Raw genomic sequence first — 22,395 nt, 5'->3', positions numbered from 1 at the left:
TTTTTTAGTTTAAAGACTATTATCACATTATATATACAGTACTCGAACTTAAATACTAGCAGTATATAATATTCGGTTTATTCTTAAAATTTTACAGCTTGTGTGACTTTTGACTTCCTGATTTATTACCGATATGTCATACGGGCCCATGTCGGCCAATTCGATCACTGCATATATATAATAAAGCCTATTATTCTACTGATGTTATTAATAAGCTAATATAACGTGCAATTATACTTAAATGACAATCATGTTAATCATAAATGTACACTCATGTCCAAAAAGGTTCACATATCTATAACTGTCTTCTTGTAAGAACATAATTAGATAATGATTTTGCAGGGTACTTTTAATGCTGATACTATGTGTATAATCGGAAATGTATATTTGTGGTAAATTTCATAGGGAAATAATTATAAATACGAAAATTAGAATGAGTAAAACAAAATGTTGCTAAATGGACAAGAAAGTTTCATTTTCGTTTAACTGTTCTTATTTACTACTCTTTTAACATGAAATTTGCCACATACATGTCTATGCCGATTATATACGTACATACTAACATTGTAAGAAATACCGAGCGAATTCGTTATCAAATTATATTCCTACAACAACATATTTATAGACATGCGACAATAATTTTGGACATGAGTGTATATAATTGGGAATAAATTTCTCAATTTGTGTTAAATTTAATTTCTGAAAATTTCAGAGAATTAACTGTATTTAACATTATGTAGTAAATCTATGAAGAATTAAATAAAATTACATAATGCTTCGACAAATTATCCCTTCGATATAATGAATCCTACACTTGCAGATGTATACTATTTTCGTACGGTGCTAAAAAAAAAAAAAAAAAAACTATTAAGTTTCTCTAAATTTGAATCTTGTTATTTATGGGATATTAATTGGTTTTATAGATATTCATTGTATGATTGTTGGTTATTACAAATCAGAATTTAAAATGGTTAAATATTTTGATGAAACCTGAAAATGTGTCGGTATATTGCAGTTAATTTTATATTGTGTATATTTATTCTTGTAGGTATTTTTGTGCTAGGATTCTGTGCGTGCGTTATTTTTGCTGCAAATCAATTGAGTAATGCTGTACCATACGCTATTGTTATTACGTCTATACTTGGATTTATTATGTTACTTATTCTGCTAGTTATTGGGAGGCAACCACCATCAAGTGTAAAATCATCTTTTAAGGTTAGTAAAAATAAAGTTTTATACAATGCTGATTATTTGTATATATATATATATATATATATATATATATATATATATATATATATATAATATAATCTTGTTGAATGTGTACGAGATGTCAGATATTATTTAAACTTACACAAAGATTATAAAACTGAAATTGGTAATTCCATTATGCACAAGGCAAATCTATATATACTATAATTGCCTTTTTCAAATCTTATTAACCCAATCACTCCAGGAATCTTCTGCAAAAAAAATGTCATTTGTTAACGAAAATTAAAAGCTTTACTCCCTTCTTTCTTTATTTAACATCCAAATGTTTTATTACCCCACGTATCATATAGACTTACGAGCACAATTGTCTATTCATAAACGTTCTAGATACAACTAAATCTTTTCACTAATAATTATTTTCTAATAAACATTATTGCATCCTTCAGAGTGAATAAGGAGGGAAAAAGTTAAATTTTACACATATATTTTTATTTTCCACTATTTTTGCTCTAGTCTGAATAATTATTAATATTTATATCGATCCTGGGCTTCTGTAAACATCGGTAAAATCCAGTTTACACATGAAGTACTGGAACTAAAAAGGAAAACTTACAGAGACCATAACATATTCATGATGATGATGATGTGTGTATATATAATCTGTAAAAGTCTAAAAGATGTAAGTATTTGTCAGTTTTACAAGTAAACAAAGAACAAACAGAAATATCATGAAATACATACATCAATACATACATAAAGCTTCTTCGTAGTTTTTGTATCTTCATTTATTTGAATATTCTGCATTCATCACGGCGTGCGTAGAATTTCAAGCCAGGGGTTGATGCACTGAATATCATATATTTTCACGAGAACCGTGATTTTTATTAATATCTTAATATAGCAAATATTTTTCCAGAATATCTCGCTCAAGGGGGGAGAGAAGTTAAATCCCGAAAGTTTACCTTTGCGTATGCTACTGGCATTCATAAACTATTCTAGAAAGGACAGCTACCAAAAATTTTGATCCTGTATTTGCCAGTTCAATTTTAGCAGATATACACTCAAAAATCGTTCATTAACAGTATCAATTTCATGAAAGCTCATTTAAAATTTCAGAAGTAACTATAAACTATCTTTCTACAATCTTAATATTTTCCTGACCTGAAATTAAATGAGCCGTTTCGGGTAGTAAGAGCAAACTCAACAAAGGATTGCTTCCTGAAAATGCACTCTCTACTTCCGAAATAGTTTAGTTTATTTTGAGTTTAACGTCCTTTTCAGCAGCGAGGCTATATGAGATGGGACCTACTGATTAACCCTTAGCCACGAAATAACAGGATCAAATAAATTACTTTCGAAATAGTCGTTAATTTATTTGAAACTGTTATTTTTAAGGGAAATAGGAACAATTTCCACAAATTATAGATATAGGAACGAGAACTGGCCGCCACTGAGGACTTTGGTATTACTACTCAAATGTAATTTTTCGAGCATTCAGATTTCATGTAACTTTGAGATTGCTCTTACTCCCAAAACGCTCCAAATCTTCACCATCTAACGTTAGAAATGTAACAAAACAAAATCACCTTATATTTACATATCAGGTAATGTAATGCTCATTATAATATTAGACTAATTTCTAGGGTTCAGTAAGAAATGAAATTAATTTCCTAGTTCCATGTTTCGTATTTGTGCACTGTAAGCTAAAGGACGCTAATGATTAATGGAAGAGAATGATTATTTTGTATGGAAGTATTTCTGAAATGGGAGGAAACAGGATAACTTGAAGAAAACCCGCAGACGCAATGTTCTTTATGACAAGCTTACATGGCCTCGGATCGAATCAGAACCCTTCACGCCAAAGGTAAGCGCTCTTCCACTGTGCCACCGTGGTCAAAAGGATCAGTAAGAGAGAAAGCTCTTTTACATTCATTTTGTCTAATCGTCACTTTCCGAAATTTACTTAACGCTGTTCATCTCGAGTACGAAAAGTGCTGTTACTGAACCGCCTTGTAATTTGGAATCTGCACCCTCAGTTTATTCATTAGCTTTTAGTGTCATGACATTTCAGTGGCATCGTCAGGAATCTGTTTTGAGAGGTTCCGCAAACGACTATTCATATTATCTTTTCCTCTCGGCAAATAACAATTCGTATTATCTTTTCCTCATCAAAAAAGATTCCGTGTAGCATTGTAATTGCATACATTTACGTTACGGACGAGCGCAATGGGGGGCCTCTGACATATTAAAATTGGAAATGACAAGAATATGGAATGCTTTACAAGCAGTACTAAACGATAGATGAAATCCGTAAGGTAATTAAGAAGGTACTTAGAAGCAAGGCGTGCAGTGGTTTCTAGCCGTATCGATATATTTCATCATAATTTTCTATCTTCACTGGTAGATCAGTTAATACAAATTTAAAAGTTTATTTATTTATACATCTTTCTGGGCATTACCGATATCCAGGCCCGAAACCAGCCACAAAGGTTTGGGGGGCATGAATTTGTTAGGGGGACCAAGTCATTAAAAATTATATTACATTTATCTAAATAGTGTTTTTTGTATTGAGGTCTGGAGAAGCCCCGAAAAGTTTAGGGGGCAGGCCCCCTAGCCCCCCCTCTGGTTGCGGGCCTGGCAGCATCGATGACCTTAAGTCGGTCATGTATGAGGATGACGTCCCTCGGCGAGCACACTATGCTGGAAGAAAGGAATGTGGAGGCAAGGAAGCATCCTGGGATCTGTATGTTAGGTACCATCCCTGCATTTGCCACGTGTAAATAAGGAAAACCTCCTTCAGGATGGCTAGCCTAAAAACCTGTTACATCTTTTCGACCGAGTGTCCCCACCGGGAATCAAATTTATAACTTTCCAACTTTATGATTCAGAGGAAACTTCTACACCTTGACATAGGAATCACACGGTTAATACGTACCATATATCAATTATAATCTTTCCTTCTCTTCATTGTTCTCCTATTATACCATCTATCATCTACCACGTCAATCGAAGTAAAATCCCTTCAACAAAGTCCTAAACTCTTTCTAATAATTTCAACGGTTCATTCTTGTCAGCGTATAAAATTTCGAGAACTTTAAAGTTTTGTCAATCTACATAACATTAACGTCTCAATAATGTTAACCATACAAAACACAACATTTGAGTAATGTGTAACTCACTATTCAGTGACTCATATAATATGCTTGTCATCATAATCATCATAATCATCTTAAAGATCTTTCACTATTTGTCCTTTTGATTTCACTCCTGTTCACTTTTCACACCTTCATTAATAACACAACCTAGGTATTCAGAACTAGTTAGTTATTCTACTTTATTTCTGATGACTTTTAGTTGCTACAGTCTCAAGCATTCCAGCCACCATTGCTTTCGTCTTTTCCATATTTATTGTCTTGTCTGAGCCAAAAATGCATAAGGATTTATTTCAATATATATTAACAGGAAATGCTACTAAGCAGTCAGTAGGTTTATAGGTAGTTCCATCACTAGGGATGCACACGAGTCGAGTCGAGTCGAGATTTAAGCCTGTCTGGACTCGTCTCGAGAAAATGTTGTCTCGACTCGACACTCTCTCTCTCGACTCGACTCGAATTCGAGTCGAGAAGTCTCGGAATTCGAGTCGAGACAAAATATACGAGTTAAAATATATACACACGCACGTATCAGCCAGATCATTATGACGACCTACCTAATTGTTAATATATCCATCTTTTGGCACGGATAACAACGGCGACGCGTCTTGGCATGGTCGCAATGTTCCTCGGTGGGGGCGCTGGAGAGAGTTGACACCACATATGCACACACAGGTCATCTAATTCCCGTAAATTCCGGGGAGAGGGTGATGCGCCCTCACGTCACGTTCAATCACATCCCAGATGTCATCGATTGGGTTCAGATACGGAGAGTTTGCGGGCCAGCACATCACTTGGAACTCGCTCTTGTGTTCCTCGAACCACTGCATCACACTCCTGGTCTTGTGACATGGTGCATTATCTTGTCGAAAAATGCCACTACCGATGGGAAACATGGCCGTCATGAAGGGATGTACGTAGTCTGCAAGCAGCGTGTGATACGCCTCGGCCGCCATGGTGCGTTGCTCGAGCTCCATTAGACACATGGATGCTCACCTGAATGTTCCCCGGATAATAATTAAGCCGCAGCCAGCTTCTCTGCGTCCCGCAGTACAGATGTCAAGGAGCTGTTCCCTTTGAACACGACGGATTCGCACCCTCCCATCGTCGTAATGAAGATGATGTCGGGATTCATCAGACAATGCAACGCTCTGCCATTGTGCTGCTACCTACAGTTTCCCTCGGGCGCTGGCTTCTGGAGAATACCCTAAGAAAACAGCTGAGCGGTCCAGGCTCATGTTCTGTTCAGGCGCAGATTGGTGACATTGAAATACAACAAGCGATTTGACATGAGCAACGTTGGTGCTTTTGAGACTCAGGTTGGATTATACTTACTTTTGCGTATGCATACGTATACATATACGCGACTGGTAAGCCGACTGCTTGCAGGGATTCATACACACATGAATGAAGACGATAGTATTTCCTTAGGCGAATTCTTATTTATTAGATAGGCATATATGTGGATATGGAGTGGAATGAGAAATATGAACAACACAAAATTTTCACTATACAGAGCTTAAACGCTCAAACAGAATAAGTTGCGCTCACGCAATTGGATAAACGAAATAATGAAAAATAAGACACTTAATATTGCATAGTAGACGTAGATATGCACACACTACATAAAACACTAGAAACATAGCCCTTCTATTCAATTTCACTTCCACTATATACTTATTATTCGCACTATGAGACTTTCACTGCATAATTAGGCCAAGAGGGATAGGGAGATACAGGAAACACTAATCCATGATGAGATTTGTTGACTCCGAAGAAATGCTGTATTCAAAAAAAAAAAAAAAAAATGGTTGTTCACTTTTGCATTTAACACCACAATAAGATTCCTATCGTATACTTAATTATTCATCGTGCTCCGCTTATGTTAGAGTAAGAAGGAACGAAAAGTTTTGCCGCTATATTGACAGCGTAGGTTCACTCCTCGCTTCTACCAACGCTTGGGAACCTCCCGTTCACTATACTTAGGGTTGGTAGTGCGTGGTACAAAATAATAAAGAAGTGTCAAAGTTTTCTGCATTCTTAAACAACACAAATATGACGCCGGTATAATGGAGAGCACTGGCAACACATGTTTCGGTCCCGTGGGAATAAAACTTGGAAGCGATAGTCAAAAAAAAGTGTTGCAGTCTGAACTGGTAGATTCCTCCTATGACTATTAGATTTTTTACACTACTATTATACATAAAACAGTTCAGTGGAAAGGATCGAACGTTGGTAATTGTGAAATTGAGTCATTTCACCTATGACTCCTACAAGCCATGAACACTGTTCTCACGGTAGGAAGGATGACGCAATATTAGTGCATGAGAACACAATAGACGACGAGAATTCGTTCTCACACAATATCAACTTCGTGTCCAAAAATATTCCCAACTTTAATAAATGTCGTTATGAAGAAAGAACATGGAAAATAGTCATAGTGGCGAAAACCATAAGTTGGTAACTATTTTCAGGGAAAGAAAAAAATGAGTTTGCTGCTACGAAGCACTTTGTCCAGACGATAAGCGTTGTATTAGAAAACAAGTCCTTTGTTCTACCGTGAGAAATGATAAAAGCAACTGAGAAACACCTGCAGAAAGAGTTGAATTTCTCACCAGCAAGAAAAATAGGTTTTCTTTTCTACGAGTAAAATAATGATTTTATTGCATGAATAAAAGTTAAAAAGAATTACACTGTTCGTCCAAAACGTAGTCTTGTGGCCAGGCTGACGGTCACAGTGCCAAGGTCCAGTGGCAATGGTCACGTGTTCATTTCAGTCGTAGTTGCCGATGTCGTGGTGTTACATTCGCACATGAATGGGTCGTCGGCTGCGGAGGCCCATCGTTAGGGCTGTTCGGTGCACTGTGTGTTCAGACTAGTGTTGTGAAGGCCTGTGAAAAAAACGGAAATTTTGGGTAAAAACCAGTCTTTTTTACGGTTTTCCCGAGCTAGGAAAAAAACCCGGAAAATTTGGGTATTATCAGAATCATCATTTTTGTTAATCACAGAATCATTTTAGTTAATATGTTAAATCAAACATATATTTCATAGAGATATCTTCCTTGTTCTATGTAAAATTCCGTAAATTTCCAAAACCATTAGAAAAAAATAATTTGTTCGGAAGTATTGGCAAAAACAGGAAAATATAGTTTAAAAACTATTTCTTGGCCTGATGCTACTAATTTTACTTGCTGTAACATGTCTGCAACATATACAGTGGGAAGTCGAAAATCCGAACTATTTGGGACCACAGGTAGTTCGGATTTTGAAAATGACCAAGAAAATGCCATTTAGTCTTACATATACTGTACGGTATGTTGTTCTATCGATACAGTGGTTGTTCAGTACATACAGTAATTACAATACCATACGTAATGCTACTTACATTTAATGTTTCTGAAGAACCTGCTTGTACTCTAAATAACACTGATCTTGTAAGTCACACTTAAAACTTATAAGCCTAAGAAAAAATAAAAAATAAAAATATGTATGACAAACAATTACATGTAAGTGAACTTTTGTAAAAACACTGACTTCACATAACGTCGACGGACACGCTATTGTTTGTTTACCGCTAGCGTTAAGACAAAATGTGAAAAGCTTCTAGGGACCGCGTTCGGATTTTTTACGTTAGGATTATCGACGTCCTACTGTATATACAATGTATTTCGCTAACTGAAAAAAATACTTAAAACAACAGGTTTCAATTCTACTTGACACACACATACCGCACAAGTGAGTAAATTTGAGCAGCGAGAAATATATTAAAGTGTTAAGTATGTGAAACTTCCGTTCTTCACACGGGGATAATACGTTTCATTTTGGACACAAAGGGCGCCAAAACTGTCACCAATGAACTTATGAAGCCCCAAAACTATGAATTTGACATTAATATCGACGATTTTCAATTATCTTTACATGTCACCATCCCCTTTAGAGTATTAATTTGAATTTGTGGATTTGAATTTGAATGAGGCTGAATTTGTGGATTTAAACGGCATCTTCTGTTCATCTCAGTGAGTATGGATTCGAGGCCATTTTCGATCATATATATATATATATATAATATAATGCTCAAAAAATTAGGCGATCAGCTGAAATATCACACAAGACCTTAATATAGTGTATGGATAAGCTTTTGCTTGACTTATACATATCATACAAGAAGGAATGCTTTAAGATACACTAGAAAAATGGGGCACATACTGGTGTTGGGACATGGAAAACCTTGTTCACGTGGCTCATGAAACAAGACGGTTATGTGTATACCTCTCGAACTGCTAACAAACAGGCAAGGCAACAACATTGATTGTTCCTTAATATGTCATATGATCACTTCGAATAGCCAACACAGCCTCGCACCTGCGTGGCATGGATTCAATCAGATTATCGATGAGTTATTGGGGGAAGTTGTGCCACTCATCCAGAAGAGCGACTTCCAGCTCTGGAATGGTTGTTGGAGGTACTGGCCTTGTGGCAATTCGTCTGCTAAGCATGTCCCAGACATGCTCAATTACGGTGCGATCCGGAGAGCATGCTGGCCACTTCATCCGAGCGATACCCTCAGCTTCCAGCATCTTATCCACTAACCGAGCTCTGTGAGGACAAGCATTGTCATAAAAATGAAAAGGAACGAATCACCAATGGCACCAGCATAAGGAAGAACAAGAGTTTTCAGGATCTCATCCCTATACCTGAGTGCCGTCAAAGAGCCATTTCGGATGATGTGGAGATCAGTACGCCCACCAATACTGATTCCTGCCTATACCATCAGTCCACCACCATGATACTGGGATCTTTCTCGCACAAACATGGGATTGGGTCGTGTTCCACACTCTCTCCAGATGAAAACACGTCGATTATCAGGCTCCACACTGAATCGAGACTTGTCAGAGAACAAAACATTGCCCCATTCATTGCGTCTCCACCCACGATGTTCCTCCGCCTATGCTCTTCGATCAACACGGTGTCGTGCAGTTAATGGGACACATACCATAGGCCTACGTGCATAGAGGCCACCTTCTCGAAGGCGATTGCGGACCGTTTGAGTAGATATTGTGCGTTCTGTTGCTGTTCGGAAGGCTCGAGGGAGCAGAGTTGCATTCTGACGCCGGTTTCGACGGGCTGTAACAAGAGATAACGATCGTCTCTGGCTTTGGTTGCTCGTGGACGGGTCTGTCCTTGTCTTCTTCGAAACCTGCCAGTTGTTTGAAATCGTTTTCAGAATCGGGAGCTCCTCCGTGGCTAAGCGGTTAGGAGGTTCGATTCCCGGCAGGAGCTCATGTGGTTCGGATTCCACGTTAATCAGTAGGTCCACTTCTCATATAGCCTCGCTGCTGAAAGGGACGCTAAACTAAAATCAACTCAACTCAACGATTCCACAATCGGGAAATCGCACTTTTTGCCACTCCTATGGCATGTGCCACCTCCCGCTGTGACTGACCAGGTTCCAACCTGCCGACAGCTCGCCATGCCAGCGATTCTGGAAAATCACGTTGTTGCGCAATTTCACTACGTGGATTTGTTACGCACTAAACACAATGAAAACAAAGGTATCCTGGAGCTGGAATGTGTTGGCAGCGCCACACTACAAACTGATCTCTGGTAGCGCCACGTCACCGATCACGTGCACAGATGTTTCAAACGGTTCGTTTTCACGTTGTGCCTTCATGCTAGACGATTTTAATCTGAACTGGAATTATTCGTAAGAAGTTTTACATGAGTTTTTATCTGATCCCCTAATTTTTTGACTAGTGTATATATCTATATATCTATATATATATATACACATACAGGGGCGGATCCAGGATATGATCAAGGGAGGCGGGTTATACCCCTACAGCCTCCCCTTGGATCCGCACTATATATATATATATATATATATATATATATATATACACTGAATATACGCATTCTTCGCATGTGGCCAGTATTTGGAAGTCAACGCCTGTGGAAGTATTACCCTCATTTCAGCGACCGCGAAAACTATGGATCTGACACTAATATCGATCATTTTGGATTGCTTTTACATGTCTCGGTATGCCCCCCGCTGACTCCCGGCCCGTATGCAATGGTAACTAAATTTGCAAGTGATCACTAATGAAAGTGTCACCATTCATCTCAGCGACCGCGAAAACTATATAAATAAAAAAAAGAGAGAAATATAAGGGCATGGTTTTAAATATTAGGTGCCATGCTGAAAAGAAATGTGCCTCACTTCAATCTGCTGAGGTTTGACAGCCGAAAAGACAGAGATATCACAAAGAAACATCAAAGTATAAGAGAGAGAATATAGGCAAGAGGCAGTTGCGTCTGCCATAAATAAGTCCGAAAGTAATCGGCCAAGGCAGGGGGAAGTGGAGGCTTAAAAACTTGGTACGACCTCAGCAAAAGAAGATGGGCATGAGATTTGGAACATGGAATATTAGGAGTCTTTATAGGGCAGGCGCGTTAAAATCCGTAACAAGTGAGTTAGAGAAATAAAGGATGGACGTAGTAGGAGTTCAGGAAGTTAGGTGGGAAGGAAATGGATCTGTGAATTCCGGAAATTTTACGTTCTTTTACGGGGAAGGAAATAAAAATCACCAGTTAGGAACAGGGTTTTTCGTTCATAAACGTATATTATCAGCAATTAAACGGGTTGAATTTGTTACTGACAGACTTTCTTTTATTATTCTTAAGGGACGCTGGTGTGATATTATTGTTTTAAATGTACATGCCCCAACTGAAGATAAGGATGACGATATAAAAGACAGTTTTTACGAAGAAGCGGAACGGATATTTGACCAACTCCCGCGATACCACATGAAAATTCTATTCGGGCATTTCAGTGCGAAGGTAGGACGAGAGGATATTTTCAAACCGATTATAGGGAACGAAAGTCTGCATAAGGAAAGTAATGACAACGGTGTTAGACTCGTGAACTTTGCAACATCCAAAAACCTAATGGTAAAGAGTACAAAATTCCCACATCGCGGCATTCATAAATACACTTGGACATTACCAGACGGGAGAACACATAACCAAATTGATCACGTTTTAGTAGATAGAAGGCAATCTAGCATAATTGATGTCCGGTCGTTTAGAGGGGCTGATTGTGACACTGACCACTACCTGGTAGCAGCGATAATATGAGAGAGGTTATCGTTGAATAAAGGTAATATTCATTGTCCGAAAACGGAGAGATTCAATTTAAAGAAATTAGAAGAGAGCCAGGTAAGATTGAAATACCAGATTGAAGTTTCGAATAGATTCTCGGCTTTAGAAGATTCGGAGTGCACTAGTGTCGAGAATACCTGGATTGAAATTAGAGATAGCATTAAAATTTCAGCAAAAGAAAAATTGGGACACGCGGAAATACGTAGGAACAAACCATGGTTCGACCAGGAATGCATAAAACTAGCAAAGAAGAGAAAACAGGCAAAATTACGCTGGCTACAAAATCCGAATGAAATAACTACACAAAATTTCGCAGATATCAGGCGGGAAACTTCCAAAACTTTTAGAACAAAGAAACGCGATTTTCTGAAAGCTAAAGTTAAGGAACTTGAAGATAATAGTAAAACTAAAAACATCCGGGACATGTATAAGGGAATCAACGAATTTAAGAAAGGCTATCAACCTCGTGCTTATATATTAAAGAAATCTGACGGTACAGTTCTCACTGACACGGATAGCATCTTAGATGGAGGATTTCTTTTACCATTTGCTTAACATTCAACCAAAAACTAGTGTGCGTGGGGGAAAGGAGATACACACCGCAAAACCGTATATTCCAGAACCCAACCGGGTAGAAGTAGAAACAACTATAAAGGAATTAAAGAAACACAAATCTCCCGGTGTAGATGAAATTCCGGCCGAGTTAATTTTAGCTGAAGGCTAAAAATTGTGGAACAAGATACACAAACTCATTCTCCTTATCTGGAACAAGGAAGAATTGCCACAAGAGTGGAAAGAATCAATAATTGTTCCAATTCACAAGAAAGGCGACAAAACTGACTGTAATAATTATCGAGGCATTTCTCTTCTGTCAACATCCTATAAAATCCTTTCAAATATTCAATAATTTCATCTGCGTATGGGGTCAGTCTTGCTAATAGGAGATTATGAGTGCGAATTTAGACGAAATCGATCAACTATCGACCAAATATTTACCATTCGCCAAATACTCGAAAAAAAAGTGGCAATACAATACCCCGGGACATCAACTATTTATTGATTTTAGAAAGGCTTACGACTCGGTTAGGAGAGAAACATTATACAACGTTCTTACAGAACTTGGAATACCGAGAAAGCTAATTAGATTAATTAAGATATGTTTAAATGAACCCCAAAGTAAAGTCCGGGTGGGAAAAGTTTTGTCCACGGGCTTTTACGTCGAAAATGGCCTGAAACAAGGAGATGCGTTGTCGCCATTATTATTTAACTTCGTTCTGGAATACGCTATAAGGAAAATCAAAGATAGCAATCAGGGCCTACAGTTGAACGGTATTCACCAGGTTATGGCATATGATGATGATGTAAATTTAATAGGTTATGACATAAGAACAATAGAAAGAAATGCAGAGATCTTATTAAACGCTTGCAGGGACATGGGTTTAGAAGTAAATGCAGAGAAAACTAAATACATGGAAGTGCGTCGGGACCGGAATACAGCAAATTATGGATGCATTAAAATATTAAATAATGCTTTTGATAAAGTGAATAGTTTCAAATATCTAGGATCAATATTAACAGAGGGAAATCATATTCACGGAGAAATTAAATGTCGACTAAAAGCAGGGAATTCGTGTTACTATTCGGTTCAAAATCTCTTGTCGTCGCGAATTCTGTCGAGGAATTTGAAGCTTAAAATATACAAAACGATAATCATACCTGTTGTTTTGTATGGCTACGAAACATGATCACTTACTCTGAGGGAAGAACATAGACTGAAAGTATTTGAGAACAAGATCTTGAGACGAATTTTCGGACCCAAGAGGAACGGGAATGGGGAATGGCGGAAACTTCATAACGAGAAACTACATAATTTATATGGTTTACCCAACATTGTTAGGGTGGTCAAGTCTAGGAGGCTTAGGTGGGCGGGTCATGTAGCTAGAATGGAAGAAAGTAGAAACGCTTTAAATGTCTTGACTGGAAGACCAATCGGAAAACGACCATTAGGAAGACCTAGGCACAGATGGGAGGACAGTATTAAGATGGATCTCGCAGAGTTTGGAATACAAAGTAGAAACTGGATGCAGTTAGCTAAGGATAGAAGTCAGTGGAGAGCTTTTGTGAACGCGGCATTGAACCTCCGGGTTTCATAGGCCATAGAGTTAGTTAGTTAGTTTAGTTCTCTCGGTATTTCCCTCATCGGCTGACTCCCGGCCCGCATGCAATGGTAGCAGAATTTGCAAATCTTTGCTAGTGGAAGTGTCACCATTGATCTCAGCGACTGCGAAAACAATGGAATTGACACTAATATTGGTCATTTTGGATTACTTTTACATGTCTAGGTATCCACCCCGCTCACTCCCGGCCCGCATGCAATTGTAGCTGAATTTGCATATCATCGCTAATGGATTTTTTTTTTTTTTTTTTGCTCAGACGTGCCTCTTCGGTTTCGGCATCTGAAGATTTCAACCGAAACGGGCTATCATCATTGCAATATCATTCTTCAACCTTTATTTCATCATTCATATTTATTTCAGGAACGGGGACAAGGACAAGGACGAGGACAAGGTTGGATTTGACAAAACACAACGTTGAACAAGAAAACAAACAAAACAAAACAAACAATAAAATTTGAAAAGAAAACAAGATCCTAACTACTAATCTAGCTAATCTACTTTGATTCTGACTCGAGTTGAACTTGACGTCAGTCCTATCATTTTCATCATTCATTGCTTCTGATCTATACTTAGCCTTACTATTTCCTCCTTTTCTTTTTTCCGTTTTGTTCTTTTTCCCTGTATGATTTGTTTTGGTTTCACCTGTATGTGTGATTTGACTCTCTCCTGTGCGAGAATTTACCACATTCTCCAATTATAGCACTAATCACACACATCACTTAACACTATTTAGCACTATCCACACTGAATTTTTGTAGTTTGAACACTAGCACACTATCTTACTCCTGTGCGAGAAACACAACTTGACACTATTTCACTACACTCATTACACTCACTACATTCCCCTGTCGTGTATTCTTCTCTAATCCATTGTTTATCTCATGTTTGATTTTGTTTCTAATTTATGTTCCTCGGTTGTTTTGTACGTCCTCGATCCCTCAAGCAACGGCTTGGGGCCCAGGACCCACTCAGAGCACTTAGTGTGGTCCCTGTTCAGTTGTGTCCCACCGCCGTCGCACCGGAAACGGAAATGGCGCCTACGCAACTGAGTCACGAAGGGTCACGTTATCTTTCCTATTGATTCGTATCGTTATTTAGTTCCATGAGATCTTATATATTTGTTTATTGAAGAAACACGACGTCCCGCCACCGAAACTCAAAATTCACTGCGGCCCGACGCATCCGGAGTTCCATTCCGGTTTGTGCCGGGGATGTGTCGAGCCCACATTCACTCACGCATTTCCTTCCGGGGCACGCGGAATACCAGCGTTCCAGGAGATGTCCTCCGGTCCGAAAAGAAAGACACAAACACACAATTCACACACTGTTTCTTTCTCTTTCATATCTGTTGATTCCTTATTGGTTCCTATTTGCTAAATTCCTTTCCTCATATTGTTGTTCACTCCGTTCGGAAAAATCAGTAGTTATTTTATTTACCACTTTGAAGTCTCTTTCATCGGAGATAACATCTTCCATTCTTCTTGTTCTTATGATATTCCTGTCGTTTATTAGATTTTCAAGTAGAGGGCACCACATTATGTAATGTTCCGGTGTGCCAAATTCGCCACAATCACAGTTTCCGTCTTCTTTTAGTCCAAATCTTTGAAGGTATTGGCCATAGGGGCCATGTCCCGTGAGAAAGTGGACAAGGCCAGCAGATGGATCAAAGTGGTGCCATTTAAGTCTTTTCCCTTATGTTTGGGATTAAGCTATATGACGTTCTTGCCTTTTCTGAATTATTCCAATCTCTTTGCCACTTTTCTAATATTCCTTTTTCTATATTTTGTATATTATCCACTTCTGTCCCAATTAAGTCCTTTGCTCTATTTTTATCCCCTTTTTTGAGCCAGTATGTTGCCGCCCGTTGGATTATTAATAAATGCATCGGCTTTAACCCCACCAGTACAGCTAGCGCATTGTGGGGAGTAGTACCAAAAGCCCCACTTAATCTGATCATATTTCTTTGAAGTCTTTCTACTTTCTGTTTTAACGTGTTATTTTCTAACAATCTGTTGGCCCACACGCTAGCAGCATAGTTCATGTTTGCCCCTAGAATTGAGTTACGATAAATTTTTATTACTTTTCGTGGGAGCTTGTATTTGTTACTTGCAATATTTATAAGTTTGTTAGTAACCTTATGACCTTTATCAATAATACTGTATAGTTTGTGTTGTCCAAAATGTAATTTATCATCAATTTCAATGCCAAGGTATTTGAATTCATTAACTTTTTTCTATTTTTTCTTCTCCAATTTTGATAATTGGATCCCTTACCAATTTTGTTCCGAACATCATAAGTTCTTTTTCTTTGATAATTTTAGTTTACACTGTAAACTCCAATTTTGCAATATCCTTATTATTTCTTTCAAGTTCTCTTCTATTTGTCTTCTTGTGTTTGCTGATGTTATTACTGCAAGATCATCTGCGAGGGCTATTACCCAATCTATGCATTTATTTTTATTTAATGCTTCCAAACATGGCTGAAGTTCAATATCCCACATTAATGGGCCTAAAATAGATCCCTGTGGGCATCCTTTTAGCGTATGATTATGTCTCCGTTCCCTTCTTTTTATTATTATATTTCTATTTTGAAAATAATCTTTTATTGTATTCACTAAATATTCTGGTATTTTTAGCTCTTTTAGTCTTTTTACTAGCGACGGAATCAGATTGTCGAAAGCCCCTTCTATATCTACGAAGAATGTTAATACATATTTTTTGCGCTCCTGTACTCTGATTTTCTCCACGAAAGTGTTGAGTGCCTCCTCAGTTGATTTCCCACTTCTGAAGCCGTATTGCAGATTATCTTCTTCAATGTTTCTATATTTGTTTAATCTGGAAGCTATTGTTTTTTCATAAATTTTTGAAATATTCCGGAGGAGGCATTTTGATCTATAGGAGCTCACATCTGTTGGGTTTATATCCTTACCCTTCATTAGAATTATTAACTTTGATTCCTTCCAAGAGAGCGGAAACTTCCGTTTCCTTAGTAGTGTCTTACATAGTTTAACTAAGTAAGATATCCATATTTCTTTTTTCTTCTTGTAAATTTCATTTTTTATTCTGTCCAATCCTGGGGCCTTTCCTGATTTCAGTTTCTTAATTATGTGTTCCATCTCTTCATTTGTTACTAAGTCTATATGCTCTTCATTTTCTTTTGGAATAATTTGATTATAATTTTCCCTTAATTTCTGTTGTTGATCTGTTTCTTCATTTATATTATCTCTTGGGAAGAATTTACTTGACAGTTTTTGTATAGTTTCCTCCCTTGTTTTTATGAATGAATTATCTTCATTCTTTAGTGTTGTCAACGTTATATTGTTAATCTTCTGCATAATTAGTTTGTAAGGAAGCCCCCATGGATCCAATTCTATATTATTTTTAAGAAAAATTTCCCAGCTGTTCTTTTTGGTGATTAATAGTTCTTCTGTGTATTTTTGTTTTGCTAGCCTATAGTTCTCTAATCTTCTTTCCTTAAGTATGGGAATTAATATGGATTGGTAACTCTTTCTTTTTCCTTTTATTATTTTCTTTAATCTTTCTGGTTTTGGAGACCAAAAGTCGTTATATTTTTTCTTTGATCTGCCTTCTAGAATTGATTTCTCTAGAAAGATCTTAGTTTTATTTTCTATATCTATTACTAATTTTTCTACATCATCGTAGTCGTCAATTTGTGGTAGACGTAAATTTTTCTCAGAGTTTCCAGTCTATTTTTTGTATATTATAATTTTCTCTTTTTGTTTCCAGAATAGTATCTTCTATGTTAAAAGTTATTATTTCATGATCACTTGTTGTTACACTGTCCTGGACTGCCCAATTTACTATTTGTTTTTCTATTTCAGTGGAACTTATAGTTACATCAATGAAGGACTTCCCTCTCGGTCCTACGAATGTCGGTCTATTACCTTTGTTTAGAACTATTTAAACCATTTTGTAGAATAAAATCTTCTAGGATTTCGCCTTTGTCGTCTGTTATCGGTGAGCCCCACATGCTTGATTTTGCATTTGCATCAGTAGTGTAATGCTAAAATTTTTATTAAATATACGCTCGATCGTTTCCAAAAGTATCACGTTTACGCAAGACTATTGGCGTATACGCACCCCAATATACGCTCATTCTTTCGTAAATTTAAGGTGAGTATACGCTGAACTATAATAATTTGAGATGAGTATACGCCGTATACTCCCGTATACGCCCCATTACATCCCTGATTGTAATAATAAAATAATTCCTCGGGTTTTCCCAAATTATTGTCTGTAGTTTCTGTATGAAATCTTGTATGTCTAAGCTATATTGGAAGTGTGAATTTATCAACCAAAAGAATTTATTACCAAACGTTACTTCTATCAAACGGTCCATTCATCACAGTATTGCGCTATTTTCAGAACTTCAATATTTTTATTCATGATTACAGTTATGGCTTTCCGGTCATTTCCTTCTTTTATTATTCTTGCTGTAGGTGGGAATGTTACTAATTTGCTCTTAACAGTATATGGTTCCTGGATGTTTACTATGTCTATTTCATTTATTTCGGCAAATCTCCTTAATTCCATTGTGGCAACTTTAGATCTTTGAGCATTATTTTGCACTAATTTTAATTTTGTGATTTTGTTATGCATATTTGGCATGGACCAATGCCTCCTTGCCGGATTTACTAAAGTCGAAATATATTCGACCGTGAGCATTGACTAGTTGTTTATATACGTTTTCTAAGTTCCAGTAAATTCCGCGTCGTTCAAATGCTTCGTCAACTAAGTCTACTAGTTCCCAGCCATACTTCAAGAACAGGATATGTTATAGATCTTCCCTTCTCGTGGAGATCTTCCCTTCCCTTATTTGCCTAAACGCAATCATTAATATCTGCTTATCTTCCAGCTTGGCTAATTTATATTGCCTCTTCATTTTCTCATAAATAGGGATGGTACCGAGAGACCGAGACAGGCCTCTATAAATCGAGACGAGACCTTGGTCAGTCTCGAAAGTCTCGATCTCGTCTCGAATATTGACAGCTATTTTGCCTTTACTCAAAATTTGTTTCGTTGCTGTGTGAGATAATGTAGGAACGGTTGACTGATGTACAGTGGCGTATTTGATGAGTAGGTGTCGGGCTCAAGCCCCTCCCGAATTAAATTTATTTTTTCGCATTGTACGTACTACACAAATGTTTCTTACCCGTTTTTCAAGCCTCTCCCGAAACAAAATTTACTGCTGTTGTATATAATCTTCTCTCTCTCTCTCTCTCTCTCTCTCTCTCTCTCTCTATCTCTGATTCGTGCCTAAGGTATATTAAAAATACTGAAAATATGTACCATGTTGTGTGAAATATTGAAGGGAGAATTCTTCTAGATACTATGCAATACCACTAGATAAACAAGCAGTGTTGCCAACGCAAAATAAAGTTGTATTTTCTCAAATTGCACTATGTACGATATTACCTATTTCTAATTTAGATATTAAATAAAACCACAATACCACATACATTATTCAGTGTAACAAAGGACAATACAGTATCACCAACATCAACATTTTGGAGATTTCTAATAACTCAAATGGGATAGACGGTGCAATGCGTATCATTTGTATGTTAGGGTCAAATACTATGTTCATAGTATAATAATGTATTTCGAATGAATGCAGAATCAAAGTTACAAAAAATGAAAAAGTCAACTTTTTCTAAAGACTTTACTTCGAGAACGTACTGACATATCACGTCTCATCATGTAGATGCTTCCAAAAGACTTAAGTGATCATGTCATTTATAACAATTGTTATTTCAAACCGTTTCAGAGATAGCAAACACATGGATAGTGATTGTTATACTGCTTAAAATAACGTATTTGTGTTAAATTTTTTATAATGATTGTTGCTTTAGTTTGCTTCTATAACATTACAACAATAGTTTTTGGTGGTTTTAATTACAAGTCGCAGTTCCATTATTTTAAGTAGTGTTGCCGACTTAAATTGCTAAATATTATTCTAAAAATTGTGCAAATAACGTAGCTAAACTGCAAAATATTTTAAAATTACTCGTAATTTGTTTTATGGTGCAAGAATCTTTTGGTATGGTCATCTTTCAACAGACGATGTTTTTCATAGTCTTTATAATGTTAATGTCAAAGTTTTGGTTCCAGCAATACATGTAAATGCAAATTGTAACTGAAATTAAATGTGACTGATAACTTTTCAGTAGCCCTAGTTGTTCCCCTAAACCTTAATCCTGATGTACACAAAACCATGGTTAATTAAAAGTTCTAATTACACCCTAGTTACATTTCACTTGTTTTAGTTTGACCACCAATCACCTCAAACTCGATCCATATCATATAGCTATATGCAATTATTCAAGGACTTACAGTTAGTAATGAATATTATGTTGATTTTTGGTTTGTTTTGTTTTAGTTTAACGTCCCACGATTATGCTAGGGTGTCTAAAAAAGACGTGGAGCTAACAATTATAATGGAATCCGAACACTTCGGTCGTTCAACTGTACCCTCACCGGAAATCGAATTCGGGACCACGCAAACCGAAGTGCTAGCCACTAGACCAAATGAAGGTCCTCTCATTATGTTGATTTAAATCATTGAGACAGTGTTGTCAGATTCGAAGATCAAAAACTAGCTTGTCTGTACTCCAAAAGTAGCAGATTTGAACTATTTGTAGGCCAGATATATACAGTAGAAATGAATTATTTGGAAACTAATGACTGGTACTAATGAAATGATTTTTAAGATGCATTGGAAAATGTGCTGGACATATTGCAAGAAATGATGATCGATGAACAAAAACAATTCTAGACAGGATACCACGAGATAAAAACAGCCTAGAAAACGTTCTTGTACAAGAAGGTTTAACGAAATCAAGAACAACTCGGGAGTATGATTATGGTTATGATTCTATTATATCTGGACCTCAGAGATAATCTAAACCAAGTCATAATTTCGTAATTTTACAGGAGAAGCGAAAAACCGGTTACTTAAGTAAGACCTATAGTACTGTTTTTCAAACTATACTAAGTAGTTACAAAGTAATAGGATGCTTACATTATTACACCACTAGAAAGAACATAGTCTATTATGAAAGTATTATTCACTCAATTTCGACAAAAAGTTATTTAGCATAATATCTCTCTCTCTCTCTCTCTCTCTCTCTATATATATATATATATATATATATATATATATATATATATATATATATATATATATATATATATATATATATATATATATATATATATATATATGTGTGTGTGTGTGTGTAACCTTTACTAGGTAAGGTAGGGTAAAAACGGATCTAAAATTTAATGAAATTCGTACAGCGAAAAAAAAATTTTTGATTCTTCATATTGAAGCAAAACTACGAAATTTACTAGAAAAGAAAACTAGGAAGTTAAGAATAACTTGTTTTGCCGGGAGAGAAAAAAAAATAGATACATATAGCTCGAATCACTTATCTACTTATATAATACACTATGTGATCAAAAGTATCCGGATAACTGGCTGAAAATGACTTACAAGTTCATGGCGCCCTCCATCGGTACTGCTGGAATTTAATATGGTGTTTGCCCACCCTTAGCCTTGATGATAGCTTTCACTTTCGCAGGCATACTTTCAATCAGGTGCTGGAAAGTTTCTTGGGGAATGGCAGCCCATTTTCACGGAGTGCTGAACTGAGGAGAGGTATCGATGTAGGTCGGTGAGGCCTGGCGTGAAGTCGGCGTTCCAAAACATCCCAAAGGAGTTCTATAGGATTCAAGTCAGGACTCTGTGCAGGCCAGCCCATTACAGGGGTGTTATGGTCGTGTAACCACACCGCCACAGGCCGTGCAGTATGAAATGGTGCTCGATCGTGTTGAAAGATGCAATCGACATCCTCGAATTGCTCTTCAACAGTGGGAAGCAAGAAGGTGCTTAAAACATCAATGTAGGTATGCGCTGTAAGAGTGCCACGCAAAACAACAAGGTTTGCAAGCCTCCTCCAAGAAAAACATGACCACACCATAACACCACCACCTCCGAATTTTACTGTTGGCACTACACACGCTGACGGATTCCATGGTCGAGCGGCTGCTCATAAGCCACACATCACGCAGGTAAATGCCAAACGGGCCTCGCTTGGTGTAAGGAGCGTAAACATTGAACGATTGAATAGTCGAAAAATGTTATGTGGAGTGACGAATCACGGTACACAATGTGGCGATCCGATGGCAGGGTATGGGTATGGCGAATGTCCGGTGAACGTAATCTAAGTTTTCTCACCTCACGCCTAACTGTCATAGTATTTGGAGTGGATCCTGATGCAGTTTGGAATTCATGTGTGATGGTCTGGATATATCTCTGCCTATTACACTTTACGACCATCTTCAACTTGTCGGCGGTCTCTGTCAGTCAACAGAAGAGGTCGGCCTGTACGCTTTTGTGCTGTACGTGTCCCTTCACGTTTTCACTTCACTATCACATCAAATGCAATGGACCTAGGGATGTTTAGGTAGGAGTGTGGAAATCTCGCGTACAGACTTCTGTCACAAGTGACACCCAATCACCTGACCTCGTTCGAAGTCCGTGAGTTCCGCGGAGCGCCTCATTCTGCTTTCTCACGATGCCTAATGACTACTGAGGTCGCTGATAATGAATACTTGGCAATAGGTGGCAGCACAATGCACCTAATATGTTTCGCAAGTAATTTTCAATCAATA

General features: G+C 37.3%; 1 protein-coding gene across 4 annotated transcripts in view; it reads left to right on the top strand.

Moving 5' to 3' along the window:
• slif (cationic amino acid transporter slimfast) overlaps positions 1 to 22,395 on the top strand; it is a 638,367-nt gene that overhangs the window by 553,629 nt on the left and 62,343 nt on the right. For all 4 annotated transcript variants that reach the window (XM_081740112.1, XM_081740111.1, XM_081740110.1 and 1 more), the window contains one exon: positions 1,049 to 1,215. In XM_081740112.1, the coding sequence (XP_081596238.1) occupies positions 1,049 to 1,215 (167 nt within the window). The remainder of the gene's footprint in view (positions 1 to 1,048; positions 1,216 to 22,395) is intronic.

The sequence above is a fragment of the Thermobia domestica genome, chromosome 15 (genome assembly GCF_964235325.1).
Source record: "Thermobia domestica chromosome 15, izTheDome1.hap1.1, whole genome shotgun sequence".
NCBI lineage: Eukaryota > Metazoa > Arthropoda > Insecta > Zygentoma > Lepismatidae > Thermobia > Thermobia domestica.
This window is presented reverse-complemented; position numbering and strand designations above follow the sequence as displayed.